Consider the following 13075-nt stretch of genomic DNA (forward strand, 5'->3'; position numbering starts at 1 on the left):
CTATAATGATGTGTAAACCAAGGTCAAGTGAATACAATGCTTTATTGCTGTGTTCTTTGCTTTACTAGGTCATCCTGGTATGGGTCCAATGGGGCCTAGGATGCCACACGGAAGAATGCCAGGACCCATGAATCCAGTATGTAGTTTATTAAAAAAATAAATGGATAAAATTATGATGATAACATACTTGGCAGAAAAAATATTGTTTGTCTTTAGAGAGGTGGAAATATCCAATGCGTGTGTACATTAATTGCTTTATTGATGTTTTCAGTATGATTCATTAAGTTACGGCGGTATGCGAGGTCCACCACCAAATAATATGGGTCCTGTCGGGCCGGGAATGCCTCCTATGTCTATGTAAGTACAGTGATGAAAGGGAGATAACTCTAGCTAAAGTTATAAAATGGGTGAATTTCTTTATAATGGAGTAAGGGAGATAACTGATTTTGCGAACCAATTTATCAGAAGTGAATTGGGAAATGGTCATCGTGAATAAAAAATTGGTTTACAGTAATTCTTTATCATGTTTCCATGTGAAATTCTGTGTGATTTCAGGTCAGGGGGACAGGGCAGTCGGCCTTGGGCACCAACCACATCATCAGTAAGTGAAAGTGTTGTAGAAAGGACCGCGTAAACTGAAATGTTAATTTCATTGTCAAAACGTTGATAATTAAATTTGTTGAAAAGCTCAGTGTGAAGAGAAATGATTTTTAACAAATATCTTTCTATTTTAGATAAATTACTCATCAGCATCACCAGGAAGTTATAATGTAAGTGTCAAAAACTCAGAACTGAGAACCATTTTAGTTTTCTCATCTTGAACACATATACCAGTAATTTATATCGGCCATTGTTAGATTACAAATCGTTGGTGTTTAAAGATTATTATAAAAACAAGCATCACTGTTAGAGCGGAAATTTTTCACCAGTCATATTTTCACCCAAATGACTACAATTGTCAGTGGATTTTCTAGGAAAAAACAACTGTTTCATGGCAAATTTAAAGAATTAATTTGTACAAGTGCAATTTGGTGGAAATAGCCATGCATACTGTGTGATGCCACATTAGATGTTTTGATAGTAAAAAAATTGCACAAATATACATTATGTAGGTGGTATTAAGTGTTTGCTGTGTCTTTGTAGGGACCTGGAGGAGGAGGGCCCCCTGGAACTCCCATCATGCCAAGTCCACAAGGTATGACCCCTGATAACCACCCCCTCCCACCCCCCAAACAAAACCTAGGTCACTCACATTATTACAAAAAAAAAAATCCTTTTTTTAAGAAAAAGATTGTTTAAAATTTATGAGAAACCTTCTGTAAATTTTGATTTTGAAATAAATGATGTATTTGGAAAAAGGAACATTTTCGTTAATGCAAGCGGGTTAATTGTCCCTCTATGTGCGGAAGGAGAGTTCAAAGTTTGGATTTTGTATGGTTGAAGTTTATGAAGACATCAAGTCACTGAGAAGCTCAATTCTTGCAATGAATACGTACATTTATCTATTCTCTTACAACGAAGTTGTAGGAGTTTTAATAACATGCATGTTTATTTGAGGTATAGGAAGATAGATAGAAATTATCTAATCATATTTTGCATGAAATTTTGAAAAAATCGACATGTATGAACAAGATTTGAGTAAAGATGGGACGTGTTTTGGCAGGAGGGAGGTTGATTTGTGTATTATAAATTCTCTGTAGGATCTCAAGGGCCATTTTCTCCTGCCAGCCATCAACGAATGAGCTCAAGGCCAGGTGACTACATCCCCAACGACAACATGCCGGGTACTGCACTGCTTTCAGACTGAATTCCATTTCTTTTTTTTTCAAACGTTTTGGTTTTTTTAAGTGTGCCTTTTTCCATAGCTTTATAGGAACATTATTTTCCTCATTTTCATCCATTTAAGATCATATATCAAATCACCTTGTTTTGTTCTTAACACTCAGTTTGGTTTGATATAGATTACTTTTTTTTTTCAAAATGCTCTATTTTCAAAATGACATAGAAAGAAATTTTTCTGAAAGCATGTGGTACATGCTTGAAACTTCTTGCAGCATATGTAGATTAGAATACTGATGCATCTGACATCCAGGTTTTTATATCCAGTGGGCATTTGGCACTAGTTTGTAACCAAGTAACATCATAATGCACATGGACAGTAAATGTTGTTGATGTAATTTGTCCTTGACATCACAATTTGACCTTGACCCCTAATATATCATTAAAACTCCAAAATGTTATGAAAAGCATACCTAGCCCTGAAATATTCTTATATTCAGTTGTTTGTTTTTGTTTATGTTAATAACAATTTGGTAAAAATTTATGTTGCCAAAAATTCATAGCCACAAGGCACATCATCCCTCATCGCTCATTTGTCCATATGTGTTCCAGTAGATATCATCAAAACTGCGGATATTTAAGGATTAAGGATGAAAAATACAATACTCAATATGCAAACTCTGAGATTTTGTGATTATTCTTTAACAAATAACTATATAGCCTGCTTGCATATCTCTGCATGGAAAAAATATTTTTCATCAAAGATCTGAGTGTCATCAGAGTATATTTCTTTCAAAATAAACAATGAAGAGTGTTGAACATAAACTTGATACTATTGTCCGACTAACAAGATGAACTAGCCTGCCACGCTTAGACTGCTGTATTTCTCTGACTGTGTTTTTTCTCCTTTCTTGTTTCCGCTACTCAGATGATGTTGAACCACAAAAGATGCTTTGTTTAGGTAAGAGAAACCCCAAGTCAAACGGTTTCTGTGCAGTGGTTAAACATGGTTGACCCAGGCTATTAATGAATGTATTGACTTCTTTCCAATGCTTCTCAGTAGCTTTTGTGATATTTGGAAAAAAATAATCATTCTACGGGTTTTGCAATACAGAAGGAAATGGAAATTGTTTTGATTCATATTATTCTTTTATTTTGTTTTATATCTTGTTTTTAAATGATGCAAATACCACAAAACTTTGGAACATATTTTTTTCTTAACGAGTCTTTTTTTTCTGCTTTTGCACTGTGACACGTGTCAAAAAGGTTGCATGAGTCACCGTTACAATTTTACAAACAATGTGGTAATTGGTTGAATAACTTTAATAGTTTGAGATAACAAAGTTGTTGGAATTTTCTTTTGCTTTTAACATATTGTGCAGTACTGTAACTCATTTCTTGCAGATTTCACCATCTGTTGTTATGCATTACAAAATGTTAGAGAATTTGTTGATCTCTATTCTGATCTATTGATTCTGTCAAATTTTGATCTACCATTAAAATGCATGGTTGCATGGAACATTGCATGGATGGCATGCCACAATCAGAAATGTTCAAATAAAATTTTTTGGAAGGAAATTAAGAATCATGAGTCTTTTTGAATATACAGTCATAAGTTTAGTTCATTCATATTTTAACAAGTTGATTCTTGTTCCCTAGGAGTGACATAGGATCTGTATTCATCCAACAAGGACTCGCATAGATAGCTTATATAATATTGATATCACGCAATATGCCACTTATAATCTAATTAATTGCAAAACAGGACAAATTTTTTATTGATATCCAAATTAATTATCTGCTATATTGAAATTTTCTTTAAAATGCTCCTTTGCATATAAAGAAAGAAAAGGAAACTTTGAAAGCATTTTGCAACTGCATAAAATGAACCAATAATATGCAATACTGTGTTGATATCATTTTAGTGTTATAGATAAATTAAAACAAAAAATTGTCCTCGCTGATTTTAATTTTCAGTTTTAATGTGAAACTACATGTATATATTTACAGATTCTACAAATTCAGGAGATGGAATGTATGGCATGATGAAAGGTGGTCCAGGATTACCAGGCATGCCAGGGGTAAGTCAGGGTACCTGTTGGGGAGTTCTGGGTTAAGTTAATGCACCTGTTGGAAATTCTAGGAGTATGTCAGGGCTTATGGGAGTTTCATAAGTTAAGTCAGCTAGGGCACCTGTTAGGGACTTTCACAGGGTAGGTCAGGGCACCTGTTAGGGACTTTCATGGGGTAAGTCAGGGTACCAGTAAGTCAGGGCACCTGTTAAAGACTTTCAGGGGTAAGTTGGTGTTCCTGTAGAGACTTCCATGGGGTAAGTCAGGGCACCTGTTGGGGACTTTAATGGGGTAAGTCAGGGCACCAGTTGGGGACTTTAATGGGTAAGTCGGGGCTCCTGTTGGGAAGTTCATGTTGTAATTCAAGGCACCTGTTTTGTGGTTCAGAGGTATGTCAGGGCACCTGTTGGGGAGTTCTTGCTGTAAATAAGGGTACCTGTTGTGAGATTTAAGAGGTAAGTCGAGGCCGTAGTTGGGAGTAAAAGGGGTAAGCCAAGTCCCTGTTGGGGAATTTTGTGAGTAAGTCAGGGTCTCTGTTGAGAAGTTCTCCATGTCAGGGCATTTGTTTGTAGTTACAGGGATACATTAGGGCACTTGCCAACCTAGTTTATTTAAGTATCAATTCTTTTGCTATTAACTTCATACCTTATAAGATAGGTCATCAGTTTGAAATCTCTGAAGGCATATTTAAGAGGTAGTTGTTTACAGGCAGCTAATCACAATTTGTGATCATAATTTATAAAGTTAAATCAATTTTTGTTATCCATGATATTTTACATGCCAGCTACTTTCTAATGTTTTAATAGAACTCAGTTGAAATGATGACCTAACCGTGAACATTAACATATTTAAATGATAAAATGCTATCTTAGGTGATTTGTGCAGGATGTAGAGGTAGCTGCATTACAGAAAAAATTAAGGATTTTTTTTTGCAATGATCGCTATCTTTATAGTGACATAGTCCAATTGAATCATTGAAGGTTGCCTTTTATTGTTTATATTTACATCTTTATCGTAATAGGTCATTGATTTAATCATAAATATTAGGTAAAAGTAAATTATTGTCAGTGTAATTCAGGACGTTAGATAAAAGAAATAGGCAAGTTGTCTTGTATGGGAATTTGATTCCGACAACATCATAATTATTCTGTGCAGTTTGTGATTTGTCTTAGGTTGTCAAATGTTTCAACTAATCCATAAACTGGTTAAGACTTGATCATGTAGATTTAATCCGTTTCATTTTCTGTAACAATGTGAATTACAATTGGCTTGCTTAAGAAACATAGGAGAAAATACACAATGAGTGTACAATTAAATGTATGTTCATAATGTCTGCATGCGATTTATTTCAGCAGTTCCCTGGGATGTCCGGCGGGCCTGAGGGAGGAATGGGCATGGGTCCAGATATGGGTCAGGTTATGAATGGTGGTGAGTAGTTAATAAGGGTGGAGAAATTGTAACTCCCCCAGATATAAGTGGTCAAACACTGCTATTATATAAATGCATTATTGGACATGGAAGTCAATAGGAACTAAGGCTATTTTTGTGTATATATGTATGTTTTAGATAGAATACTGGTGAGACTTTTTTCATCGCTTTGTCAAAATTAATCAAGAATTGGCTTGTACTATTTAGATATTCTGTATGCTTAGTACACGTATTACCTTTATAACTTGGAAATTATGTATAACAACTTATTAATATGTATGATATTTATATTCAGTACCACAAATCAAGATATAAAAAAAATAATTTAAAAAGTCCTAAGTAGATGGTGATCAATGAGTTAGGTATATCTGACCATCTGTCATTTCCAGGTGACATAGATGGCATGAAGAATTCCCCAGCAAACGGCCCAGGAACGCCGCCGGTCAGCATGCCGGGCTATGTTGGCGACGGCTTAAGTTACCAAGATAACGTAAGTCAGATGAATTTGTGAGTGGAGTACATCAACCTCTGAAAGATGCTCAAAGGACAGTGACTGTTGCCCAAACTGTGTGGAAGAGTCATTGTTTGGCTGTCTTTGTAATGGAAATCTTCTAAAGGGCAAACTGTGCCTCGCTGAATTGAGAAAAAGACAGTGACATTTGTTCATTTTTCATGTGAAGAAAAAAAAAACATATTAACATAATATTTAGGGGGAATCCGTAGTGCACATCAGATTTTTAAGTCAACAGCAGTAGTCATTCTCACCAAAAAACCTTTCACCCCTGAAATCATCCAAAAATGTTCATTTTTTGTTTCCTTCCATATCGGTTAATAGTTAACATTTGTACTGAAAGAGCTTTAGTAAGAAAAGCCATATAGGGATGAAAGGTTATTTGTTGTGCGTGTGTGCGTGTTTGTGTGTGTGTGTACTGATAGGGCATTCCTAGAGAACTGAACGCAGTACAAAATTTTAAAAAAAACATAAAATGTTGCGACCAAGTCTCTGACGAAAGCTGTCTTGTAATTCTTCTACTGTCCTCCGTGGAGTAGTGTCGCACAGTACTGATCACTCTGTAACCGCTTACTCACTCACCACTGTCTCCTCTGTCTGCCGTGGGATGTTGGGTACACTCTGCATGCTGTCTTCTGAATGCCTATAATGCTTCACTCTTTCATTTATTTTGTGATGACTTGCTTGAATAATTTTGAATTTAATCCTCTTCGTTTTTTTTCTGTATCCACTGCATACTTTTTTTTTCTTTTGCTTCGTACATCTTTTGTGATGTGTTTTGCAATATATATATATATCAGGAACAAACTATCAAACAATCTTGATGGATGCATAAATCATTTGTGGAAAGATCACCTGTAATTTCTCAAGTTTTAAAAACAGAGCAAAATATGGGGTTTAGTGAAAAATCCAAAATGGGGAAGATTAGTTTCAATTTGGCTATTTGTGATTGCCACCGAGTCTTGACTGCATACAACTCTTTATCTTGCATATCCACTTTGCCGAATCAACTTTACAGTTGAATGCCAAAATTTCTTGGAATGATTTTTTATCACATAATACTCCATTGATCACAGCATGGGTGAATGAAATGCAATTTTTCAAAAAGCAGATTGAAACATTTTTCTCCTTCTGACAAGTTACAAAAAAAGCAACCAGCCAAAAATTATTATTAATGCTGCTATGCCATCACCTGATTATAACCAAATAAAGAAAGTAAAAAGAGCAATAAATGTATGCTAAAGCAAAACTATTCATGCAATATATTGCAGTATATTCCATCACATAAATATCCACCCTTTTTATTGAATGCAAAACTACAAATTAGGTCCCTATGTAAGAGTTGCCCCCCTTAAGGGTTGCATCATCTTCTATAGTTAAGAGATTTCCTCAGCAACAGATTGAATTGCATGTCAACATGACACAAAGTAGAAAACGTACTTAGGGAAAGTTGGTTGATCAGGCCCGACATGGTGTGTGAACAGACTTACTAAAACTTGATTAAAAGGGACCAGTAGCATAGAGGTTTGGGCATAGACTTCTTAACATCAAACTTTGACATAATTCACTTCATTATTAAGTGTTAGAAATTAACTCATCATTAAAACAGTTGTTAATCATAACTTGCTCACTGGGAAGGGTCAAAATCATTGCCCCTAAAAAAATTCTTGTTACCATATTTTTAATGGCCTCATTCTGGAATAGTGGGAGGGATCAAATCTTACTCCAAATTTCAATTGCATGACAATTTTTTCTATCTTTCTTCCTTTGTCTGAAATTTTTCAATTTAAATGGAATTCAGCAACTAAAAATTTTTTATGGATATAGGGCAGGGGGTTGGTAATGGGAATTTGACAGGATTTTGCGAGCAGCAACTGACCGCTAATATTGTGTAATTTTGCAGGACCAAACCGAATCCGCAGCAATCCTCAAGATAAAAGAATGTATGGCCGAGGAAGCTAAGCGGTTTGAAAAAGACACCGATCAGCCTGATTATTTCATGTCACAATAATATATCATCCCATACATCTTTTTTGTTCAGAAACAAATCTCGTCTTTATTGTAAATTTTTTTGTTATTTATAAGTTATATGACTTTTCTGTCTAGAGTGACCATCGCGAGAATGTTCATGTTCGATGGAAGTGGTCATGGTTCTTATTTAAAAATGGTGCTTTGTTTTTATGTTAAACTGGGTCTTTTTTGGAAAGCCAAAGGACTGGGGAAACAAAAAAAATCGTACGCCCCTTTTGAAGGCCCCCTCCCAACCCCTCTACCCTCTGCATTAGAAAATTGTTTTATTTCCAGTTGCTTTAGATCTCAAAAGACGATAGAATAGGTAATTAAAAATAAGTTTTTCTAAACATCTTATTCTTGTGAAATGTCTCATTGTCAGTTGTGGCTTTTACAAATCTTTTTCTGTGTGCATTTTTGTTATAACTGCCATGTTTAACCTATTAAATGTTAAAACTTCATTTACACATATTTTTGAAAGGTGCTTTTAACACATCTACACAAGTTAATATTGATTTGGTGCAGCTCATTGTTTTTTATCTTTACAAGCAGAAGTATAAAACAACATTTGGTTGTGAAAAAGCTCATAGTAATAAAATCATCACCCATTCTCCTAACACCTCGTTATCATTTAATCCCCATTTGTGGCCCCTCTCCTTTGGTTGGCCAAGCCCAGTTTTTTTTTTTATTTATATGTGCTGATCTTGTCTTTGACTGAAACAACATTTATTTTTTCACAACTGACCAAAAAGACACATCAGGATTGTTTGAGCAAGAAATAGTCTCTGAGCCACAAATGCCGCAATTTTAATTTATATTGTTAGCTTTACAAGTAGAAGCTAATTTGTCTATCGCTTTAGTATTAACATTTAACAGAATTTACTCATTTTTTCTGCCTCTTACAGTATTGATATTTATATTTAATTATTTTTTGGTTAATCTGCATGTCCAAACATTGGATTGAAAAAAATTACCTGTACATGATATTAGAAATATGAAATTGTTTCAAAATTGAAGAAAAAAAGGATAAATATTGGCGAAAGAAAAAAATTAACAAAGATGGAGCCGAAAAAATGCATTGATCTATTTTCTGTTTCTTATTTTGGTCATTATGTCGTGTTTTTATGTGTTTTAACCCTCTTGGTTGTTTTTTTTCTTCTACACAAACAGGGATGTAGTGCTACGTGAATATAAATGTTGAGGAAACGAGACCGTCGTGTTTCTGTTGACCATTACGTTACCCCCTCGTGTGGCTTTGTTCTCTGGCTTATCAGATTATTTCTGTACAACTCCTAGCACACACCCACTTTTTGTCTCTATATATGCACTTTAGTATTGACATCACTATATATAGCTAAAGCCTGGGCTAATTGATTTCAAAATAGTAAGAACTCGGAAATAGTACAAACTATATTTATAAAACATCAGGCAGTGTTTGAATCGTTGCATTTCCATGAATTTGACCTCAGAGGTCAAGACAGTTTCTCTTCTTTTTTTTGTTGGAATTTTAAAATTAGTATGATATAGATATATATATATATGTTTACAGTTATCTTTTTTTTTCTATTTATTTGTCATTGTTCATTTTCCATATTTTTTTCACATATGTCTCAAAATTGTATGATCATGTGAAAGATTTTTTTCCCCTTTAATAGAGATATGATTTTGTGTAATGCATTTAATCCACAGTTTGAAGAATATAGGTGACCTAGATCGAATACATGGTTGGATACGTACAGAATGAATGACTCTTTTTTACCGTAAACCTTGGCAAGGGGTCTACAATCATTTCAAAGAAGGTATATTTTTAAACTTCTTATTTGCAATTTCAATGACACGGTTTGAGAGGTGTACCATGTACATTGTGAACTTACGAGTGACTGAACGAGTGACGATGTTTAGAGAATTTTATTCCTTATTAAATCGATGGCTGAAGTTGATGAGAAACTTAAGTTTATGTGTTAAGCATTCTGTAATCTCCTGTTTATTAAGTAGTGAATTTATGTCAGATGATTTTTTTTTTATATTATATTATATATATGTGTCATGAACATTAACTGTATAAAGTAATTTTCATCTCCAAACATGAAATTGATTGTAAGTTGATATGTTTGTTTTGAAACATGATTATATTGAAGTAACACGTAGCAGAGGCATCTCTGCCATTCTGAATATATTCGTATCTCGCTGTGTGAACACAGGCATAATAGTATGGAATAATGATATACGGTAAACGCTCTACATCACTTATAGTATCTTGCCTTGATACCAAAGAGAATTTATTTTGTTATCAGGGGAGGGAATTTACATTTAGGTTGTGAAAGAAATGAAAAGCAACATTCATTACATAAGTGAATCTATTCACATTATAAATTGGTTCATTTTATGCTAAGTTTGTTTTTTTTCCTTCCCCCTTTCATGAATAAATTTCAGGGTCATGAAACATTAAGTTCCTAAATTTCACAAATATGATTTATCTTTCAATGCAAATTTATTGTGCACATTTGTTATTTCTGTAAAAGGAAACGATTCTGTTGTGTATGGTATTATAAAAAAAAAATTCCATGACTGCGTTTGATGTTAGTGAGATATTCAACGATCATGTATATTAATTTATTGATAATGCTTGTAAAACCATGTGAATGTCAAAGAATGGATTTGTTACATCACACATTAAGAATTAAATTGTGTTCAGAACATGTAATGCATTTAGTGATCAGCATGCCTCTGTTGGATGATTTTGTTACTATCAACATTTTCCATTGAATTCGTTCTGTAGCACACTTGTAAATGACCACAGAGACTATCTGCTTATTATTACCGTATTTTTCGGACAATAAGACAATATTTTTTTTTCTCCAAGGCGCTAGCCTCGTCTTGTCTTCAGTTGTTTTCTTTGTATGAACAGAGATTTGAATTTGTAAGCATTCTCTAAAATAGAGAAATGTTTTCACAACATGAGGATTTTTTTTGTTTATTTGTCCTTCTTTGTACAGACTCGACACTTGTTCTTTGTTTTTCCTATTATTTATGTTATCACTTTTGAATGATCTGATAGACAACTGGACAATTGCAAACAAATTTACGCAATTTATATGAATTTCCACTTTTTTTCTGTATTTTCTTGAAGTTATTTATGATTTTATTGAATGTTTCTTAAGCAAATTGAAAGGGTCGTGCTTAGATGACAGACCTTTTTTTCTGATGCTGTTATTTTTAGAGCAAAACCCTTGTTGATGCCTTTTTTCTGATAGGAAACCAGACTCAGGTGAAGTAAGATAGGATCAATGTTGGGGAAGAATTTCAGTTTTTGTCCACAATCTTGCCATTTTGTAATTCTAAAATTGTCGGGGTTGTGATTCATAATATTTAAATTAAGAGATTCTCTCTTCATCTTGACGCTGTACTTCACAGTATAGTAAAAATCGATGCTGAAATTTTTTCATAAAATACAATCTTGTTTTCATAGTTGATATTTGACAATTTTGAGCCAGTTAATGGGTATAGATCTGTGACACTGAAAATCTTTTATACTGCCTTGTGCATTTTGTTTTAAACTAAGGAATAGATATGCATTCAATGCTTTTTCCCCCTTTCTCATGTTATCGTACATTAAATGATTTCAGACTTTTTTTTTCATGATTTTCCCCAACATTGTTGACGTTCTAGCAATGATGTGAATGGTCTATGATAGTGAAGATGGATGATGTAAGGTTTGCAATCAAAAAACAGTTGAGATGACATGGCAATATATTCCCACATATAAATATACAAAAGTTGTTGTCGACATTTTGTAAATACTTCATTATCCCATTTTTCTGTATGGAAGTAAATGGTCTTGACATATATATTTTTATTTCCTGTACAGCCGCACACATCAGGTGATCTGTCTAGATGTGTAGTCGCAATTATCAATGTTTTTGTTGTTAAAATATCATCTTTTTTTTTTTTTTTAACAAGGGAGATAACTAGCCACGGAAACCTCATTGTATCTCATGTATAAATATCCATGCATTATGATATATATATGTAGACAACAAAAATCTCATCAGAAAAATATGTGGAGGTTGTTTGTGTTATTTTTTACCGTAGAGATCAAATCCCGTCTTCAAGTTTCCATGGTTACTTAACTCCCGTGATTGACATTGATAGTTGCTGTTTAGTCATATGTCCGTTTAGTATATGTTGGCTGTATGTTTCTGTATTGTACAAGATCTTCTGTAGTCAATATTGACTGGAAGCTCCATAATGATGGAATAAATTATCAGCGAGAACATTCTAACTCTGGGTTTGTTTTGTTGATTCTTTTATGAATGTGGATGAATGCGTACTGTGAACATGGATAATTTTACAATATAAAACTGAGAATAAACTGTTTCATTTGGTAATTTTTAATTGCAATTTCTACTGTAAACTTTTGGAGATAATTTCTGCAGATTTACAATGTAAATCTGAGTATAAACTGTTTCATTTGGGAATTTTTAATTGCAAGAGCATAGAATTTATTGTCATTGTTTATCCAGGGAGCAAATTTCTACAGTAAACTTTTGGAGATCATTTCTGCAGATTTATTAATATGCGGAATGTTAACAATGTATGTAATCAAATCCGTGTTTACAGTATTTGGTATGATTGAACTCTTAAGAAATCTTATTTGTTTTGAAAAAAAAAAACTTGAAAAGAAATCCATTATATTTAACAAAAAAAGCAAGCTTTATGAGAATATTTGATAAAGAATACAACATACCTTTTGGTTTCATCAATATTCACATCATCGGAAACCCACAGTCTGTCTTGCTTCTCTTACATTGTACCCAAGAGGTAAGGGAAATGAGACCGACAGTGCAGGGTTTCTTAGGATGCAATATACTCATGAAATACCAATTTTCAATTGAGTATAAATACTAATCCTTGAAACTGATTTTCTCAAAAGTCAATGAAATTTGATGCCCAAAGAATATTAATGAAACCACAGTACCATCTTGTCTGCAGACATAGGATGGAAAAGTTTTAACAGCAAACTGAAGGGCAATAACTCTTAAAGTATTTAATTCAAATCTGGTCTTGTCTGGACCAACAGCAGGGAGAATAAATCAAGTGCTACATTTATTAAAAGTTAGTAGAAACAGTAAAACACAGTTCCAATGATCACACTTGAAATGAAAACACATCTGTATAGCAGAATTGGTGTTGCTCTTCCAGATCTTAAAAGTCATTAAATTCAAACTGAATACACAAATAACTTGCCAGATAAAAGTTTATAGCAAATCCAAAT

The 13075-nt window shown here is 33.6% G+C and overlaps 1 protein-coding gene across 16 annotated transcripts in view; it reads left to right on the plus strand.

The window, feature by feature from the left end:
- The window catches only part of LOC105335111 (single-stranded DNA-binding protein 2), a 45951-nt gene extending 33869 nt beyond the window's left edge, over positions 1–12082 (plus strand). For 4 of the 16 annotated variants that reach the window (XM_011438844.4, XM_011438853.4, XM_011438848.4 and 1 more), the window contains 11 exons: positions 69–136; positions 272–357; positions 556–601; positions 735–770; positions 1144–1195; positions 1701–1784; positions 2708–2740; positions 3790–3860; positions 5204–5279; positions 5669–5769; positions 7694–12082. In XM_011438844.4, coding sequence (XP_011437146.1) covers positions 69–136; positions 272–357; positions 556–601; positions 735–770; positions 1144–1195; positions 1701–1784; positions 2708–2740; positions 3790–3860; positions 5204–5279; positions 5669–5769; positions 7694–7801 — 761 coding nt within the window. In that variant the 3' untranslated portion in view covers positions 7802–12082. The remainder of the gene's footprint in view (positions 1–68; positions 137–271; positions 358–555; positions 602–734; positions 771–1143; positions 1196–1700; positions 1785–2707; positions 2741–3789; positions 3861–5203; positions 5280–5668; positions 5770–7693) is intronic. The other 12 variants (XM_011438849.4, XM_066066257.1, XM_011438858.4 and 9 more) reach the window with 10 other exon arrangements.
- Positions 12083–13075: the final 993 nt, after the last annotated feature.

This window comes from Magallana gigas, chromosome 7 (genome assembly GCF_963853765.1).
Source record: "Magallana gigas chromosome 7, xbMagGiga1.1, whole genome shotgun sequence".
Lineage (NCBI taxonomy): Eukaryota > Metazoa > Mollusca > Bivalvia > Ostreida > Ostreidae > Magallana > Magallana gigas.